This window comes from Sorex araneus, chromosome 1, assembly GCF_027595985.1.
Source record: "Sorex araneus isolate mSorAra2 chromosome 1, mSorAra2.pri, whole genome shotgun sequence".
Classification (NCBI taxonomy): Eukaryota; Metazoa; Chordata; class Mammalia; order Eulipotyphla; family Soricidae; genus Sorex; species Sorex araneus.
Window position 1 is genome coordinate 82,269,631 of NC_073302.1, and position 20,522 is coordinate 82,290,152.

The 20,522-nt window shown below is 41.5% G+C and overlaps 1 protein-coding gene across 1 annotated transcript in view; it reads left to right on the forward strand.

Annotated features, from left to right (window-relative positions):
* Window positions 1-20,522, forward strand: part of RASEF (RAS and EF-hand domain containing) — a 75,364-nt gene that overhangs the window by 32,465 nt on the left and 22,377 nt on the right. Inside the window, exons 2-5 of the mRNA XM_055123347.1 lie at window positions 9,095-9,241; window positions 12,225-12,315; window positions 15,965-16,060; window positions 18,874-18,951. Coding sequence (XP_054979322.1) covers window positions 9,095-9,241; window positions 12,225-12,315; window positions 15,965-16,060; window positions 18,874-18,951 — 412 coding nt within the window. The remainder of the gene's footprint in view (window positions 1-9,094; window positions 9,242-12,224; window positions 12,316-15,964; window positions 16,061-18,873; window positions 18,952-20,522) is intronic.

Genomic DNA, 20,522 nt, shown 5'->3' on the forward strand with positions numbered 1-20,522 from the left:
CAAAAAAAAAAAAAAAAAAAAAGGTTATGCATCAAAACGATACTAGATTTTTTCCTTCTGAGTTGATTTAGTATCCTTCTAACCTCAATTGGAACATTTATCTTTTAAAATGCTTAGTTTAAGAGGTCATTTTAAAAATTAAATTTTGAATCGTCATCAGTAATTAGTCATTACTCTTGTCTTTCATAAAAATCATCTTATAATTTATTGAACCAGAAGATGAATAGGCTCAGATTTTAAACATCTAAATATGGCAAGTTATTCAGGGTGCAATTTTCTCTGATTGCATTTCATTTGATCTTTTGTCTTCAGACATAAATTCAATTATTTTTAGTGTTATTGACTCAGCACAGAAATAGAGGTGTTCTGTGAATTTTTTTAGCTTGCCGGAGCGCCCGGTAAGTTACCGAGAGTATCCTGGCAAGCTCCTCGTGGCATATTCGATATGCCAAATACAGTAACAATGACAGGTCTCTTTCCCCTGACCCTGAAAGAGCCTCCAATATGGCTCTGTTTGGAAGAGGAGTAAGGAGAGGCTGCTAAAATCTCAGGGCTGGGACGAATGGAGAGGTTACTCATGCCCACTTGAGCAAATCGATTAACAATGGGATTACATACAGTAATACAGCTGAGCTAAAGCATATGACTTGACATAATCTTTATCTGGGAGGGATTCGTCAGGTACATGTATAAATACTCTACCTGGGATCTGTGAATGCAGGCATCAATGTGAATCCAGGCCTTACAGGAGATCCTGGGCTCAATGGGCTAAGAATGATTCATGGTTTATTACTACTGGGCTTCCTTCCCAGGCCTGTCATGCTCGGAAGACAGAGGTCTGTCTGCAACAGGTTTTAACCTGTTGAACTTCGAAGAGCAAGGATGCCATGGGCCTGGGAGTTAGTGTGTCTCAGGGCCTGGACAAAGATGGGCTTGGCACTAAGTCTGGTAAAAAAGCTGAAGGATCTGTAGGTGTTGTGCTGCCTGTATAGATCACAACTGTCAAATCTGACAGGGAGAGACCAGGTATTACCTCTTATGTGTGAGAGTATTTATATTTTTCCTTTCAAGTGTGAAAGCGGCCAACTGCATTATGCTTTAGCCATAATCCACATGGTTCTCTCTTTTCACAGGCCAAAGAAGCACAGGCAGATGTGGGGAGTGGGGAGGGGGAGTTTGTCTTCTGTGTACAGTAGTGCTTATGCTGAGTGGGCCAGGGGAGTCATAATGTATACCCTCCTCCAAAGTAAAAAAATAAGCAAAATAATTTGAAGACCTCCTCCTCTTCCTCCTCCTCCTCTTCTTCCTCCTCCTCCTCTTCTTCCTCCTCCTCCTCTTCTTCCTCCTCCTCCTCTTCCTTCTCCTCCTTCCTCTCCTCCCTCTCCTCCTCTTCCTCCTCCGGGGAAGTTGTAATATATACCCTCATCCAGAGTAAAAACAAAACAAGACCAATTTTGAAACCTCCTCCACCTCTTCCTCCTTCTCTGACTTCTGCCTGCTCTTGGGCTAAAGATAGTTATATCAGCGCTTACTTGTGGCTTTGTGCTCAGTAATCACTCCTGGAAAACTGGGGACCATGTAGGGTACCAGGAGTTGAACCTGCCTTGACTACATGCAAAGCCAGTGCCCTACCCACTGTATGTTAGCTCTGGTTCTATATCAAATTCTCTGAAATGAAGCCTTATGCTTGAGATCCTGATACTCCTTTTGCCCTGAGGAAGATCTCTAGAGAGCTGGACTTCGGAGCCTGCTGAACAAAGAATTTGCCACTAGTATGATCCTTAACTTCATTCGGTCTCAGTCTCCTGGGACCAATAGTAAATTCTTGGTGATAAGACTTTCATAGGATTGTTGAGAGTATTAAGTGAATATTATACATAAATGCCAAATTACTGCCTGGACTGCACATATAACTACTTAATAAATACCTGCCATGGTACAAGAATGTCCTGAAAGAGTGTGATGGCAAAGACTCATCCTAGTTGGAGAAGGTTTATTAGTTGGTTTATATGAAGCTATCAGGGAGGAGACAGGAGGAAGTAATTTAATCTGGAGTAAGGTAAAAAATCAGAGTAGGAAACTCGAACACCAATCTCTGAAATGGAAGTTGAAATATCTTTAAAGATCAGCCTTAAAGAAAGGGCTGGGGTATGCCCAGCTAACATACCCAGGGAACCTGAAGACCCCTTCTCAACCGAAGTGTCCTCTGAGCACCTAAGCCAATGGGGACCCCCACAAGTCATAGGAGTGCACCAGAAGTGAACTGCTAGCCTGGCACAAGCACCGAAGCTGTCCCTCCCCCAAAGGTACAGTGGTGCAGGGGTATGGCCACTGGGGCAGTGACCTTTCATGCTGCCTCAGTTATTTTCCCCTTTCCCAGTACTTTGGACTCACATTTCAACTTCCACTATCTAATTCTGATGAGGATAGCCTGGCTAGCCAATAATCCAATACCCTGTTCCAATCAAAATACTCCCCAAACCAACCAAAATAATGGTGAACACAAGAATCTGAACAAGTCTAATGTGAAAATAAACAACCCCTGAAGCTGCACTAGAGGCCTCACATTAGTCACAGAGGAGCACCAAAGACTTCATCTAGAATCCTTCCTGGCAGTGAGAGGGGGTCACTGAGAGTGAACTGCAGGGATCCACCTCCATAGTACCACAACAACATGAAGAAGGAGCACAGATCCCCACCATGAGATGTGGATGAAGAAAAGAGCCCCGAAACCTCAACAGGGAATTCCCACAAATACCATCTTTCATTCAGAGATGAAATGTTGAGGATGTTCAGTGAGTTCAAAGAAATCATGGAACAGCATCCAGTATTTAAAGAATGATGTGAAAGAAACAGTGGAATGGACAGCCAATAAAATACAGGAAGAAATAAGAGCAGAAATAAGAAAGCTGCAAACAGAAGTGTCACTAATAAAGGATTTGGTAGATGAAATTAAAAACTCAGTGGATGCCCTCAACAGTAGAATGACAACAGCAAATGAGCTTGAAGATGAGCTGCAGAAAGCATACAAGCAACTAAATATAGTGGGAAAAGACCTCAAAATAGCACTAGGTGAATGAGAGACCTAGAGGATGAATTCAAGAGGAACAACATAAGAATCATCGGAGTACCAGAGGACAAGGAGGCAACGCCAATGAAGTCGCAGCAGTTCAAGATATTATTGCTGAGAAGTTCTCAGCTGCAGAATGCAAACATCCAGTTCCAAGAAGCCCCAACTAAAAAGACCCTAATAAAAAGACTCGAAGACATATCATAATCAGAACGACTAATAACCCAGATAGAAACAGAGTACTGCAAACAGCAAGGTTGAAGAAGGAATCATGTACAAAGGAACATACATACCTTAGATTTACAGCAGAGTTGTCAGAGGAAAGCGTCTTAGCTTGAAGACAGTGGTGGTATATAGTGAAAAACACACACATACACACAATGTGAATGCCTCAACAAGAATACTTTATCCATCTAGACTAACTCAGACTTGAAGAAACAATGCACTTGGATAAACATGGATTTCATGGATAAACAATAGCTCAGGAACTTCATAGACTCAAAAGCAACCTTAAAAGAAGGACTAAAGTGGCTACTGTAAAACAGGACAAATTCCTACTGGCACAATAAACTTCTACAAAAAGATGACACAAAACCCCATGACAATAATTTCTGTCAATGTCAGTGGACTAAATGCACCAGTTAAGAGACACAGGGTGGCAAAATGGATTAAAAAAACTGAACCTAACATTCTGCTACCTATAAGAAACACATCTGAACAGTTAGGGCAAACACAGAATAAAAGTCAAAAGGATGGAAAACAATCCTGCAAGCAAACATATCCCTCAACAAAGCCAGCGTGGCCATACTAGTATCCAACAACATAGATTTCAGGCTGAAAAAGTTTAGAAGGGACAGTGAAGGTCATTTTTTAATAATCAAAGGATATGTACTCAGGAAGAAATAACACTCCTAAACACATTCTGACCCAAGGAGGGGCCAGTATAATACTTAAAATAACTGCTAATAGGCTTGAAGGAGGACATTGGTAGCAACACAATATTAGTCAGAGACTTCAACACTGCCCTATCACCTCTGGATAGATCAGCAAGACTAAAACTCAGCAAGGAAATACTGGCTCTGAAGAAGAAATGGAAGAGAAGGCTAATAGATGTATACAGGGCTTTTCATTCCTCCAACACTGAATACACATTCTTTTCGAGTGCACATGGAACATTTTCCAAGATAGACCACATGCTGGGTTACAAACCATACCTCAGTGGAATCAAAAAGATAGAATTTGTATCAACTCTCTTTTCAGACCATGATGTACTGAAGATAGACGTTAATCACATACAGAAACAGAATCAAATAAAAAACTTGGAAATTAAATAGCTCAGTATTGAACAATGAGTGGGTCAGAGAGGAAAGTGTCATTCTGAGTGAAATGAGTCAGAAGAAAAGGGACAGATATAGAATGACTGCATTCATTTGTGGCATACATATATATATATATATATATATATATACACATATGTATATAATAGTAGAAAGGTAATATCCATGGCCAGGGTAAATAGGGTTTAGGAGAACTGATCAGTAGTTGGAACTAACCACAAATGTCTGTGAGGCTGAGGGTAGGTAAGATAGAGAAGAGACCAGTATGACAATAATAGCTGGGAATGATCACATTTAGAAGATTCGAGGGTTAAAATTAGGTAAAGTATATTTTTGATCATCTTTTAGTATCAATATTGCAAACTACAATACCCGAAAGGAAGAGAGAGAGAGAGAGAGAGAAAGAGAGAAGGAGGGAGGGAGGGAGGGAAGGAGGGAGGGAGGGAGGAGGGAGGGAGGCGTCTTCCAAAGAGGCTGGCAAGGGGTGGGGGGTGATGGGAGGGGGATACTGGTGCTGGGAAATGTACACTGGTGAACGGATGCTTGTTGGACTACTGTATGACTGAAATTCGATCATGAATGGTTTTGTAATGCTCTAAAGAATTAATAATAAATAAAGGGCTGTCCACATTATACAAAAAACTTCAACCTTGGTTCTTTCAGATTGATTATGTCACTTAGACTAAAGTGGTCAGCAGTCCTTTTGGTTCAGAGGGGTGATTAAGAGATCCAAGCATTTGGTTTTTCCATACGGGAATTCCTGACCTTAGCTGTGAGGATAGAAGGAGAGAAGAGAATAACATTGAAGAGAAATAGGGCAGAGAGAAAGAATGAGAGAATGAATGGATGAGAATGAAGATAAGCTCAGGGTCTCACAAAGAATTTTAGGGGCAAGCATCATCACGTTTCACGAAATCCCCGTTAATCGTCGATTTCTCGAGCGGGCTCAGTAACCTCTCCATTCGTCCTTTCCCTGAGATCTTAGAAGTCTCTCGGCTCGGCCCTCTCAACGATGTCATGTCGCACTGGAGGCTCTTTCAGTGTCAGGGGAATGAGATCCAGTTTGTTACTGGATTTAGCATATGAATACACCATGGGAAGCTTGTAAGGCTGTCCCATGTGGACAGAAAACTCAGAAGCTTGCGTTTCTCCCAGAGGGAGAAGTAGGCTACAAGATATCGAGAGGCCGCTTTGCAGCCGCGTGCTTCTGGGAGCTTGCTTTTAAGTCTCTGGGTGCTGACCGTTGATGGAATTAACGGTCAGGGGCAAGCATGGAAGTTGTAAACTAACATTTCTGCTTCCATTCTATGACAGAGCTAGTCGGATTGCTATGATCTCCCCTCTAATGGTTTTAGAATCTGTTTGCACCATTGAAAGAAACTGTTTAGAAGAAGGTCCCGACAGAACATTGAAACACAGCTGCCAGCTGAGGGCATTTTTTAAAAAAGTTAATCTAGTTCACTCCACAGCTGTTCCTGTAGTTCTCTATATTGCTAGGACCAGTACATGACCCAAAAGAATGTTCTCATCATGTTTCTTTCTTATCTTAGAGATTTTAAGACAGTCAGGGAATCTACTGAAATACCTATTTCTGAAGATTTGTTGCTGTGAAGTAGTTTGTATATGATTTTCCTTCTGTGGTGTCTGTGTCATTTTCTCTTCTTATAAGATTCATCATAGTGGATATAGGTCTCTTCTAAAGTTACCTGATCGAACTTAATTATCTCATATTTAAACAATAAGAGCAGCCTACCTCCAAATATAGCCACATTCTGAGATTCTTGGACTTAGAACTTCAGCCCATGAATTTGAGCGCCGAACTCTTGAGCCCATAGTAGGCACATAGCCCTGCTGCTCTATAAAATGGGCAAGTTTCTAGGTTTTTTTTAGGGTGGGTGAGATGGAGGGAGGCACACATAATGTGCTCACGACTTTTTCCTGGCTTTTTGCTCAGGGATCACTCCTCACTTAGGACCATATGTGTGGCTTGGAATCAAACAAGTGTTAGCAGCATGCAAGTGGGGCACCTTAATCCCTATTCCGTCTCTCGAACTCTAATTTTTGGTTTTGCTGTAAGCATCCAAAGATATAATGCCTACAAACTATTTAGCATAGTAATTGATATTTACTTAATTGATATTTACATAATTAGCATCTAGCTAAATGAGCAGTTAGCTAGAAATAACTTTTTATGATAGCCACAAAGCCTGTTATACCTAGGTCTGTTATTTGTCCCTATTGGAGATGGGTATATATATATATATATATATAGCTGTTCAGTTACTCCGGGCCTACAATGATTGTAATCTTTCTTTTGCCTTCATGACATTGTAGCAGGCTGCCTTCAACACAGAAATGGAGAGTTGATCCTGTGGACAGGAGTGAATTTTGTGTTTGAGGGTTTCTGAGTGGTCTTCATGGGCAATTAACTCTGGGGTCATTAGGCACCATAGATGACTGTGAAATGGTCTTTGTCATCCTAGTTCCTGTTGTGACCCCTGAGCATTGCTGAGTATGGCCCCCAATACAAAGAAACACTAAGATGATTCTTAGCAATGTGCAGTTTTGCCGCTACCTTTGGTTTTTCAGTTCACACCTGGGCTTATTCCTGCCTCTGTGCTCAGAGATCACTCCTGGTGATGCTAAAGGAACCAGAAGTTGTACCAGGGATTGACCCTGAGTCGGCTGAATGCAAGGCGAGCTCCCTACCCACTGTACTAATTCACCAGCCCCAATAATGTATCTCTCCAGATAATGTAATGTATCATTTGAAAGTCCTTAGTTTTTCTGTGACTGTAAGCCATCCCAGAAGTCCTAGACTTGATAGTATTGGTAGAATTGGTTGGTGTAATGTTGGTTTTATGGTGTTATTATCTGACGTCCAAATAGGTATCTGCCCATTATCTAAATTCCCAGAGTGTCTTCTGTCAGCTTGCATAAATGTTGCTTTCAAAAAGTGTGCTGTGACACCACAAAGTCTGTTTATGTTAAGTGCCAGGAAGCGTTGCTCTCCTTCACGGTTGCAAGGAGGACAGTTGGGTTGTACAGGCTCTGATGGTGTAGGAGGTTAAAGAAGACAACTTCTGGCCCCCTGATCAAGAGAATATTTAGATGTTGTAGGGAAGTCACATGATTTTGTTTTGTTTTGCTTGTTGTACCACACTTGTCGTACTCAGAAGCCATCTTCAGTTGTGCTCAGAGATTGCTCCTGATGAGGTTGAACCAGTAGGCGAAGCATGCACCCATCCCTCTGAGCCATCTCACTGACCTTCATGGTTATTACACTGATACCCATCCCTCATAGCATACCATCTCCAGCTGCATTCTGCATGGCTCAGGCTAGCTTCATATCCACATCACAATTCCTAAGCTTGAATCAGGTCATAGCTGATTCTCTCTTTTACCCTCTGGTTGAGTTTCACCAATTTCTCTTTTGATGTGTCTCTATAATGTCTGTCCTTTTTAATAGTATCATTTAATAACCAGTATGAATATGTTGCTGTAAAAATATAAATGAATTTCTATAAATAGTTTTCAGCCTACTATAAAAGAATGAATGTAATCCTTTGTACATGGGCATCCAGGTTTGGTCCCTGACACTGTAGACGGCTTGGTCCACTAAGCTCTACTTGGTTATGACTCCATGGACTGAAATGTGTCTGATTAGTTATGTTGGAGCAAGTTTTCTTACTGTTCCCCTATAAACAGATTTACCTTCTTGTGAAAGGGGAAAAAAAGCAGTGACAGAAACAGTCTTCCTTATAAATTCCTCCTTCAGCATTTTCACTATCTGAAATTCTCTACCTTCTCATATAAAGTGATCAAAGTCACCTTTAAATATCACATTGTAAAATCTTAAAGGACAAAATGTTATCAGTCATCACTGTCACTGTCACTGTTATCGTGTTGATCATAGATTTGCTCGAGCAGGCCCAGTAACATCTCCATTCATCTTAGCTCTGAGATTTTAGCAGTCTCTCTTTACTTGTCCTTCCCAGAAGTGCTGCATTGGAGGCTTTTTCAGGGTCAGGGGAATGAGGCCCATAATTGTTATTGCTTTTGGCATATGAATATGCCACGGGGAGCTTGCCAGGCTCTCCCGTGCGGGTAGGAAACTTTTGGTAGCTTGCCAGATTCTCTGAGAGGGAGAAGTAGGCTATAAGAGGGTGCACAGCCACAAATGCGGCCACGCGCTTCCGGGAGCTTGGTTTTATATCTCTGGATCTTGGCCATTGATGGGATTACTTGGTGCCAGGGGCAGTTTGTGGGTGTGACTGCCCAGCTACTGGAAGATGGGGGATCTGGGTGGGAGAGGCCCAGTCCCGATCTGAGCAGGCTTGGAGATCTTAGCCCTGGGTCCTGCACACCTGAGTTCCTCTGTCAGTTCCTTCATGTGTGAGGCTTGTCATGTATCAGTAAAACTGGAAAAAAAATTAAGTTACTGTTCGCCTTAGCATATTATGGACAATAATGGAGCCTCAAACAGCACCTTCCTGCTCATCGACCACCTATGTAGGTTGTTCTATCTTTATTACCTTTCCTCTTCTGGTGTTTTTTTTCTATTTTGTTTTCACTTACATAGCTTGATAGCTTGTGTTTTTATTTATGCCTGAACATTTGTCTTTTCATGTTTTACTTGGTTTTATTAATTAAAAATAAAACCCAGTCTTTCTTTAATATTTTCCAGAAAAGAGCAAGTTTGCACTTTGTATCAAAATATCAACCTTGTGGAACCAAGACTAATCCAGCCATATGAACATATTATCAAGAACTTTATTCGGGAAATCAGACTTCAGAGCACAGAGATGGAAAACCTGGCCATTGCAGTGAAGAGGTATTGGAATTCCTCTTGAGGTGGAGCGGAGGTGGGGCGGATGGCACCCGGGGTCCTTTAGCTGGCTCTCTGACCGGAATGTGCAGGACAGGACTGCATTATCATCCTCTGGTCTGGAAACACCTCCTGAGCCTGAGCCGTCTGGAGTTGCCTGTACTAAGGGAGTTTGAGGCAGGCACTGCTTCATAGACTTGACCAGCAGCCCATCAGTGTAGTTCACCAAGATCCACAGCATGTCTTCACCGGATTCTAGCATCAAGAGCAGTGATGCCGTACAGAGCAGTGTGGAGACTTGTTCGCAGTTCAAGCCATGTGAATACAGGAATCTTTTCTTCCAGTGATGTGGGCATTCTCTCTTTGAATCTCACTGTGTTGCCTGCATGTTCCTTAACCTCCTGAGTCTCAGCTTCAGCTGAGATCTAATAGATGATGTCAGTAACCCTGCATGGTGGGATCCTAGCAGAAATTCTCCCCCTCTTGCTGGCCCTTCTCACCCTGTCTGAATGGGAGGCCCCTATATATGATTTTTTAGCTGCTTATGTGTAAGAGACCTCACAGGTTTTAACAGCAACTTAAGTGCTAAAGCTTTTCTCTGTGCTGCAGACTAGATACCAGCTTCTTTGCCCCTCGCATGGATTACACTCTTCTGACATATATCTATAAAGAGCCTTTTGACACGTGCCATTTGGGGAAACATCCTAGTAGTTTTTGAGAGAGTCACAGGCCACTCTTAGCAATATTCAGAGTCCACCCAGGCTAAACCAGTGGTATCTAAGGACCGGAGTGCTGCTGGGGATCACACTCTGAGACTTGTGCATGTCAGGTATGCATGTGCTCTGCCAGTGTGAGCCATATCCTTGCTCCGGGCTGGACCGTTTTTTTGTGTCCCATTTGTGGTGTCCTGCCCCATACTGGGTTCTGGCCAGAACTTGTAAGAGTCCTTTGAGTAGGATGCTCTCTGTTTGCACAGGGAATAGACTGATCCCAGTTTCCTGCAGGATGATGAAACCGTCTAACTGACCCTTTGAAGTAACTTAAGAGAATTAAAATGCAGAAGACAGGATGTTTTTAAATATTGGTGTTAAAAGAATTTGAACTTCCAGAAGTCATGTAGGAATGGAACAGTTCAACAGGAGGGTTGTTGGTTGGTTGGTTCATTTTTAGGGGGTGTTGCGCAGGAGTTACTCCCGAGTCTGTTCAGGAATGACTCCTGGCGAGCTCGGGGGAACATACAGGATGCTAGGGATGGAACCTGGGCCATCTCATGCAAGGCAAGTGCCCTTCCTTCTGCACAGCTGCTTTGGTCCCTCACCAGGAGTTTCTTATGACTATTTCAGTTCCTGATCCTGAACTTTCCTCTCAATTTTGCCTGATTGGTACTTTAGGCAGGCTGCCAGGTGCTCCTGAGATCATGGGGTTCTGTCTAGCACTGTGGGGTGTGTGTCAGAGCTCCAGGGTTGGGGTCGTCTGAGGGCTAGCTAAAGAGTCATTGAGGTGTTAGAGTGTCCAGTGAAAATAGACCAATTACCAACATGCAGTCCCGTGCAGGACCCCTCCAGAGCTAGGTGGGAAGCACACGTGTGCATGCTGACCGCTGAAAACACAGCTATGCAAACCCATAGAGAGGAGGAGGGGCCTTTTCCATGTTCTTGTGGCCATCGGGGCTGCTGCTTCCTGTGGAGTCAGCCTGTCACAGCCCTGCCTTGTGGATTAAATCTGAAGTCCAGGATCCCGCAGAGCCCTAGTAAAGTGTGTAAGTTTTACTTGCTAACATTCTCTTATGTTCTTAGCTAAGAACCTTCCATCTCAATTCTTATTTATGGTTGGAGGAGTACTTAAGTCTTTTCTAGAGAGAAAAGACTTAAGTCAAAACTTCATTTGATCCTGAAGGGGATGTTCTCAGAATCCTGGTAGCAGCCCTGTGTTAGGTTATGGTGGGCATTGCCAACATACCAGACATTTGACTAGGAATTAGGATTTATTGGGCAGACACCGTGCTGTTATAGACTACCCTGATTTAATCCCTCCCTTCTATACCTGGGAGAAAAGAGTGTTGCTAGAAGTGAGAAAAGCAGATGTAGCATATTCAGAAGCAGTCCTAGATTCCAAGATGCTGTGGACCAGATGTCTACAAGGAATGGCTGGGGAAACGTGTTTTAACAAGATAGGAAGGACATGTGGCTTATCTAAAGTTACTGTCAAGAAAAGTCCCTAGATGTTAGCAGTATTTATACATATGTTAGAACTTTAGAACTTGCTGATTTTCCAGATTCAGTTACCATAACCTTGGGCAGGTTATAAGGAGAAGAGGAAGTAAACAGGAGCAAAAAATAGCAATGAGTTATTCAACATTCATCCACCTAGCTCAGTTGCTGTATTAGACCTTACTCAGAAGCCTCTACCATCATAAAGTCACCCACAATTCTTCATTAGCTGTTAAATAAAAATACCTTGGAACTCCTTGCAATGAAATTATTCTACTTTTTATTTTTAGCAGCTCAGCCATCCCTGTTTCTATAAGATGCAATTTACTGATTGTGCCACTGAAAGGATCAACTTCAATAAAACAAAAAATGAAAACTAGAACATTACAGAACTATTAGAGTTACTGAGATCCTTTTCCTTTTTTTCTTGTGATATCTATAGTATATCACATTTCATGCTTTAAAAATTTTCGGATTACAATGTCTGAAGTAAAAGATTATCAGAATTTATTGAGAACCTCCCAGTGATGTATTTTCCTCTTCTTTGGCATAATCTAGGTTCATACCATTTATTCCATTTATTTAAGATCTCATTTAAGCATCATTTGTTATCATTTTATGCCCAGTAATAAAGTTGTGAACCTCATTTTACAGTAAGGACCAGGGATCATGTCTTAAATGGTGTGTTTCTCTTCATCCATGAAATAGACGAGGCACAAATTTTTCTTCACGGGTTAGATCCAAGAGTACAATGAACAGTGAATTTCATTGCATTTCAGAGCCCAGGACAAAGCGGCCATACAGCTGAGTGAGCTGGAGGAGGAAATGGACCAGAGGATTCAGGCTGCAGAAAACCAGACAAGGAAGGATGTGAGTTTGCAGGATTGGGACCTTCCTCAACAAGCCGTGGAGGACTACTGTTCTTCAGCCAGAGCCCATGCTCCCAAAAACCCCTTCTACAGCAGCGTTCCAAGTGGTTGTGTCTTTTGCTGCATAGAGCAAGGAGCGAGAACAGCAACCGTATGAGGAAAGCGGGTAGTTTCAGTTAGCAGCAAGCACTGCCTAGGAGCAGCCTGTGTGGCACACAGCGGCTGGGGGTTGGGACTGTCTAGGTGAGGGGGTGTCTCGTCAGGGCAGGACATCTGGGGCCTGCAGTGGCCAGAGCCACCTCACGGTGAAGGTGCTGTGCTGACATGGCTTTTCCAGGCTGCTGTCTCACTGCCTCTGACCCCTGCCAATCTCAAGTCTGGATTTCAAGGAAATTAAAATTCCTCTGCCAATGTTGGTGTCTTACGATAGCATCTACCTCTGTTCTTCAGTATAGGAATGTAGAATGGAAACTTGGATGCTGCCTTCAAAGATTTGCATTCAAAAAATATATCCCCCCCAAAAAGTTTTATTTGGGTAAATAATGTACACTAAAAACCAAATATTAGCATATTTCTTATGAGGTTAAATGGGATTTTTTTGCCTGTCTTTATTGGGCCATACTCAGTGTTGCTCAGGGATTACTTTTAAATATACAGTTATATCCCATTGTTCACATTAACATAATTCAGCTTTCTTGCAGTTTCAATAGCACGCAATAAATGGTACATATTGGAAGTATCTAATATGGTAAGATTAGATACAGACAATTAGTATGAAACTATCGCCACAGTCAACATAATGGGTGTATCCATCTGCCATCTGTTTCTCGATAACCCTGTCATGCCTCTTTCCTTAGCGTCACCTAACCAGTCATCCACTGTGTCTCTCCTTCAGTGCCTGCATTTTAAAATGTTTTAAATCTAAAAATTGGGACGGGGGAGGGCAGTGATTGTCATTGAACTTTGAGAGTTCTTTATATATTCTGATCCACAAATATTTCTTTGTGGTTGTGACTTACCATTTCTATTTCATTACCATATCTTTTGTTACTCTCCAGTTATTTGTTTGTTTGTTTGTTTTTTGGTTTATTTTTTGCTTTTTGGGTCACGCCTGGCGATGCACAGGGCTTACTCCTGGCTCTGCACTCGGGAATTACCTCTGGCGGTGCTCAGGGGACCATATGGGATGCTGGGAATCGAACCCGGGTTGGCCGCATACAAGGCAAACGCCCTACCCACTGTGCTATCCTACTCTCCAGTTTTTGGCCATACCTGGCAGTGCTCAGGAGCTCCTCCCAGCTTTGTACTTGGGGAGGAATATCTCCGAGGAATAGTGGGGGGACCAGGTGGTACCTAGCATTGAACACAAGATTTCTGCAGGGCAAGCATGTACTCAGCCTGTTGAGCTATCTAACGGGCTCTAACAGTGTCTACTGAAGAATAAAAATATTTTACTTTTTTTCTTTTAGTTTTAGAAAAATTTGGCACCATTATTTATACAAATAACAGAGTTGCAGGCATTCAGCATTCCAACTCCAATCCCACTGCCAGTGGCAGCCCCTCCCCACACCCCCTCACCCTGGTCAACCTGGTTCCCTCCCTCTCCCCACCCCACCTCTTTAGCAAACTCATGTTTTTAAAGTTTAATTATTATAGTGGCCGGAGGTATAGTATGGAGGATAGGGCACTTGTTTTGCATATGCCTGACCCAGGTTCAGTCCCCGACAACACTTACGGTCCCCAAGCCCTGCCAGGAGTGATCCTGAGCGCAGTGAGTGTGCTTTGAGCCTTGTCCCCAATTTACTCTAGCTCGGGCTGAATGGCTACACTTGAGTTGGCTCTTTTGTTTTTACTTGTTTCTGGGCCTCATCTAGCAGTGCCCAGGGCTTCCTCCTGGCTCTGTGCTCAGGAATCACTCCTTTCGGGACTAGGGGGACCGGATGGGGCACAGGGGATTGAACCTGAGTTAGATGCACGGACTTCACCTCCGCACTATCTTTTCGGCCCCTCTTGTGGTTTTGATATACTGAGTTACCTTTCCTCTCTATCGCTGAAATTCCTGTGACCCTTGACCCTTGTCTTGAGTTACTGCCAGCCCACCGTCCAATTCCTCCCATCCTCTTGTCTTGTTACTTGTTACTTGACATTATTTGATTCCTGCCATTCCCTGTCTTGTTACTCTGTTTTTCTGAGGGAGAACATCCATATTTTCCCTTCTCCACTTTGCTTAATATGATATCCTTCAGTTACTTCTTGGTTGCAGAGAGCTACATGGTTTCATCTTTCCTGTGTGTGTGTGTGTGTGTGAAAGAGAGACAGACAGACAGACAGACAGAGACAGGAGAGACAGAAACAGAGACAGAGACAGAGAGACAGAGAGAGAGGAGGGGAGGTGTCTAGCATCTCTTTCTTTATTCACTTGTTCGTTATTGGACATTTTTTTCTTATATTTTGGCCATTGTACCAAGTGCTGCAATGAACATATCATCATCATCATCCTCCCATTGATCGTCAAATTTCTCGAGCGGTCTCAGTAATTCATATAAGCCCTGAGATTTTAGAAGCCTCTCTCTACTCATCCTTCCAACGATGCTGTACTGGAGGCTCTTTCAGGGTCAGGGGAATGAGACCCAGCTTGTTACTGGTTTTGGCATATTAGTACACCATGGGGACCTTGTGAGGCTCTCCCATGTGGGCAGGAAACTCCCAGTAGTTTGCCAGGTTCTCCCAGAGGAAGAAGTATGCTATAAGATATCAATGAACATAGATATAAGATGCAATAGATGCAATGAACATAGGTGTACATATATATCTTTCCCAAGTAATGTTTTTGTTTTAGGGGTACATGCCTAGAAGTAGAATTGCAGGGTCATATGCAGGCACTTTTCTTACTTTTTTTTTTTTTTTGCTTTTTGGGTCACACCTGGCTATGCACAGGGGTTACTCCTGGCTCTGCGCTCAGGAATTATCCCTGATGGTGCTCAGGGGACCATATGGGATGCTGGGAATTGAACCCGGGTCGGCCGCGTGCAAGACAAACGCCCTACCCACTGTGCTATCGCTCCAGCCCCTTTTCTTACTTTTTTTGATAAATGAACATACTCTTTTCCATAGAGGCTGCAACAGGTGGCATTTCCCACCAGCTGTGAATGACAGTTCCTTTTTTAGCATATTCCCAACACTGATTGTTTCTTGTGCTCTTGGTATATGCCATTCTCACTGGTGTGAGATGATGCCTTATTGTTGTTTTAATTTTCTTCCTGATAATATTGATAAAGAGCACTTTTTCATTTACTCGCCATCTGTATGTTTTCATCATGAAAGTGTCTGTTCATCTCCTTTCCCCTTTTTTTGTGGGGTGATTGGTTTATTTGATACTGGGCTTTGCTTGTGCTTTATATATCCTGGATATATATCCTTTATATATTCATTTTGTGCAAATGTCTTCTACCATTTAGTAGGGTATCTTTTTTGTTTTGGCTTGAGTTTCTTTTGGTCTGTAGAAACTTTTTCTTTTGATGTCTCATTTTCCCTGTTTAGGAGACCTGAACTCAGCCTTAATGAGACACAGAATGTTTCTCATTTGGGCTGTTTTGAAGAACCTATTTAGATCACCAAAATTTATTATTTTTTTAAAATTTTTTTTTCAGGAGAAACGCAAAGCTGAGGAAGCTCTCACTGACCTTCGACGTCAGTATGAAACAGAAGTGGGAGACCTCCAGGTGACAATAAAGAAACTCAAAAAGGTATTTAAAGCTCAGAAACGTCACCTTCATCTAGGAATCCTCCAATATAGCGGGATGTTTAACTTACTGGCCTCTAAAACCACTTGGAATCATATTGAAATTACAGACAGAATAGGATTTCAGAGCCAGTTAGGATTCCTTGAAAACATTATTATTATTGTTATTGTTGTTATTGTTATTATCATTGTTGTTGTTATTTTGGGCCACAGGCAGTGATGCTCAGGGCTGACTCATGGCTCTGTACACAGTGATCACTCCTGGCAGTGCTCAGAGGACCATATAGGATGCTGGGTATCGAATGGAGCCCCTACCCAATATACTATCTGCTGATCGATCCCTTAAACTGTTACTGGTTAAATCCCAGTTTAGTCATCAGTGGGAAGGAGTCTTCAAGTTCCATGTGTCCAGTAATAGCAGGGGACCAGTCTTTCCTGATCAGTGCCTTTATATCCTGCCCCTTCAATGGCAGATTCTGTAAATATTTGTTAAATGAAAGGAATCTCCCCCTTCTGTATAGAAAGTGCAGATCTAGAGGTTCTCTGCTAAGCAGGGGACAGCCATGAGGAGAGGTATGATTAGGTTTTAGCCTTTGCTCCATTTGGGATCTAATGAGTAGTGTCTGTATTGGTAGTTGCTGGACTGTGGGGGGGTTTCATTGCATTTGCTGATTTCTGTGGTATAAGTACTATCATTTCAGCTTCAAGCTACTGAATTGACATCACTGAATGAAGAATTTAGGTTGAGATGTTTAAAGTAGACTTTCAACTCCTGGTGCAAGCTGACTCCCATACGATATGGATTTACTTCTATGTAGATTATCATCATAACCACTGGAAATATCTCAGCTGAAATGAAAACAGATCATTCCTAACTACAGTACTGTGAATTTGGGCATGACACTTGCTTCCCTGTTTGTTCAAATGATAACCTTCAGTGCTTCTTCCAGTGTATATATTCAGGGAGATTAAAGGACCATTCAAACGTATTTCATAGGCTATTGTAATTTAAACTTTTGGAATTATTAAGAACTCCCCCAATATTCTTGGGAAATAGTTTTCAATGTCAACTTTATACTTAATTTCCAAAGTTCATTAGATCATACATACTTATCTATATTACAGAATTTAAATGAACCAATCCCTGTCTGTGTTAAAGTCACAGATACTCCTAGTCACTGACCTCACTAATTTCTGGGAGTAAGATGTATCTAACAAGATGTATCATTTTGGCCATGATGTAGAGTATGATGAAGTCTAAAGAAACCCCAAGCAATGAGAGTTGAGAGCAGTAAGTCTTTACACCTTTTTGAGCCTTGTACATCTTAGACAATTTGCCTCACATTTAGGATCTTTAGTTTCTTAAGTGTAAAGTGGGATTAATAATAAACTTTCCTCATGACCCCCAAAACAAATACTTTTTAGCTTTATAGTTCATTAGGCCCTTTTCAGAATCAAAGCTTCTAATCCTCACACTTTGAAGAAGGTGTGAATATTCTACATTTAGAGATGAGGACTTCCAGAATGGCTAACTGACTTGCTCAAAATCCCACACAGTAGTCATTTTCCCACACAGCACATGCTCTCTCACTTATGCCAGCCTTTTCTGCTTGTCTGCAGGGTTTTCCTACAAGACATGGGAAATGGGTTATTTGAGAGTAAGTTAGATTTTCTAGAACTATAGAAAGCCTTACAAATTTATTATAATTGTCTTTATTTTCAGAAACATTTTTTCCTAGTTTGCTTTCTGTGAAATTGTCATATATTTTAAAATCACTGACTGCTTTCAGTTGCAGTCAGACATGTGACAGTTGTGATACAGCAATGTGAAATTTTCCCATTGATCCCACCTAAAAGGAGTACAGAGTCTAGCATCACAGTACTTAGATTTTGATGAGAGTCAGTGAAATAAGGCGTAGGTTTCTATTAGGACATAAAGTATTCCATTAGCTTATTTGTGAGTAAAAATCCCCATTAACCTCAGGGGCCTAAGCTATTTGTAGGAAAGACATTTGTGTTGTCCATGTTATATAGATGGTCATGAGCCAGTTTCATCTGGAAGTGCGAATATGTCATTCAGCTACCACAACTCATGTCTATGCTTATGTAATTTTGTGTATTCTGTCTCTAGCTTAATGATACATTACATGATTTTATAAACATTCATTGAAATTACTATGAACAAAAGATATAGGCAAATCTGATATCTACTTTGTTCTTAAAAATTTAGGCTCTAGTAGGAGTAGAAGACATTAGTAAATAAGTGTAATATGGGATACAAAGTGTTAGGTGCTTATAGAGCTTTAGGAGAACATAAATATCTGGATTCATATCAATATAACTGGAAAAGTGAGGATTGGATTACTTAGTGATTGAAAGGTTTTTCTGAAAAGGGCTTTAAATCTTTTTAAAGAAAATGTTTTATGGTTTTTTTCTGCTTTTTGCATCATACCCATGATGCCCAGGGGTTACTCCTGGCTTTGCACTCAGAAATTACTCCTGGTGATGCTTGGGGGACCATATGGGATGCCAGGGATTGAAGCCAGGTCGGCCGTGTGCAAGGCAAACGACTTACCTGCTGTACTATTGCTCTGGCCCCCAAAAAATGTTTTAAATGATACAACTTATTTTCAGTTGCTTAAATTATTAATGCAAATTTTCAAATTCTTTAGACTTTACCTTAATGATTTATAAAATTTAGTGTTGAAAATTAAGGATTTCTTGATTTTCGATAGCTATATACTAGCATATTTCTGAATGTTGCAGAATTCCTCCCAGGTGAATTTGTAAATGCACAACTTTTATTTGTTTTTTCAGCTAGAAGAACAGTCAAAACATATAAGTCAAAAAGAAGATGTGGCTGCATTAAAAAAACAAATTTATGACCTATCAATGGTAAGAATCACATTTTATTTGCATAAATATATATCCTGTCAGGCTACTATTTCAGAAGCATAATCACGCTGTTATTTATGTTTAAGAAATGGTAGTTTAGTGAGAAGTTGAAACTGTAATTAGAGAAAGACTGAGATACTGTCCTTCAAAGGTTTTATTTATGCAGGCTGTCCTCAGCAATGCTCCCACCTGTGGTGAATGATTTTTACTTACTTTTTTTCAAAGCAGTAACGATATGACCATGAAGCTTTAAGGAGTTAACCAGTGCTTCCCTTTCTGACAAGATGAGTCTTTTGTCCTGTCTCTCCTCACTTTCTTCTTTCTGTTCTTTGCCCTGGTTTCCTAACTCTGTCTATAGTCTTTGATCGGTCAAAATTGATGGCATTCGCATATGTTCTGTTAACCAGGTTTTAATTTTTTGCTTTTCGCTTGACTCCAAGATAAAGTAGTCAATAATGAGCATTTTCTTTATTATGACTCTAGTCTGACTTCAGAACCAAGGGAGCCAGTGTGAATTAGAATTGCTTTTCTTTCTCTCCTTTCATTTTCCCTGTGCCTCTTTCCAAGTTTTATGGTCAAATGAATCCCTTTAATGTGCCACAAGATCTTTGTTTTGCTCCATCTAAGTAGGATTTTTAGTATAATCATGACTTTCTTGTGGAATTGGTTGTTTTTCTGGATTTCTGGTTCAGTTTGTGGTTTCTTAATATAAAAAGAAACTGCTCCTTTTCTAATACCAACAATACCTTACTACCTACCTGTTCTTTATAGTGCATAGGATTTTTTCCTTCTTGAAAATCTGAATATTGGAATCTGTGAGATTTCATTTTTATCATACGGATTGTCTTTTAAAGTTACCATCTATCATCCTGGTATTGGTGATCGTTTTGGAAGCTGGTATTGGTGATCGTAACCTGGATAGTTAGGAAATAGATCTGTTTTTGCTGGGCCCTCTCCAGAAAGCATCTTCAGAAGAGCTTCCTTGTGAGGCCTGTGGAAGCAGTCTCCTGGATGAGTGGCCATGGGTATTCAGAGACCCTTGAATCTTCCTTGTAGGATTCACTCAGTTCTTTTATTTCCTCTTGGGAAGCGGTGGGGAGTCATTAGCAATGCTTTGAGCCTGAGGACTCTCCTGGGACACTTGTCCTGCTGGTACTCAGTGCCTGGCAGTTCGGTGCTGCTTGGGCCCAGCACTCCAGGGAGTGACCTCACAGCCCTTGGGGTGCCACAGGGCTGCACACTGGCAGTGCTCACAGAGGCCAGGCTTTGCCCTGGACTGACTTGGGGCATTGAGAGTGCAACACATGAACCCAACTCTCTGAAATTGTTCCCAAGACTTGTAATTTTTTTTTTTTTCCCAAAAGGCAAGGTCTGTCATTTTAGCTTTTGGAATCAACTATTTTTTGTTAGGATAAGACAGGAAAAGATCTGAGTCGGGAGTTACCCTTAGACAATTTTCATGCTTGTTAAAGTCAGTCAGATGAACAAAGACAAACAACCTATGGTTTCATTCATAAATGGTCTATGTACTGAAAATAGCACAAATGAACTCATAGACTTTAAAACTAGTT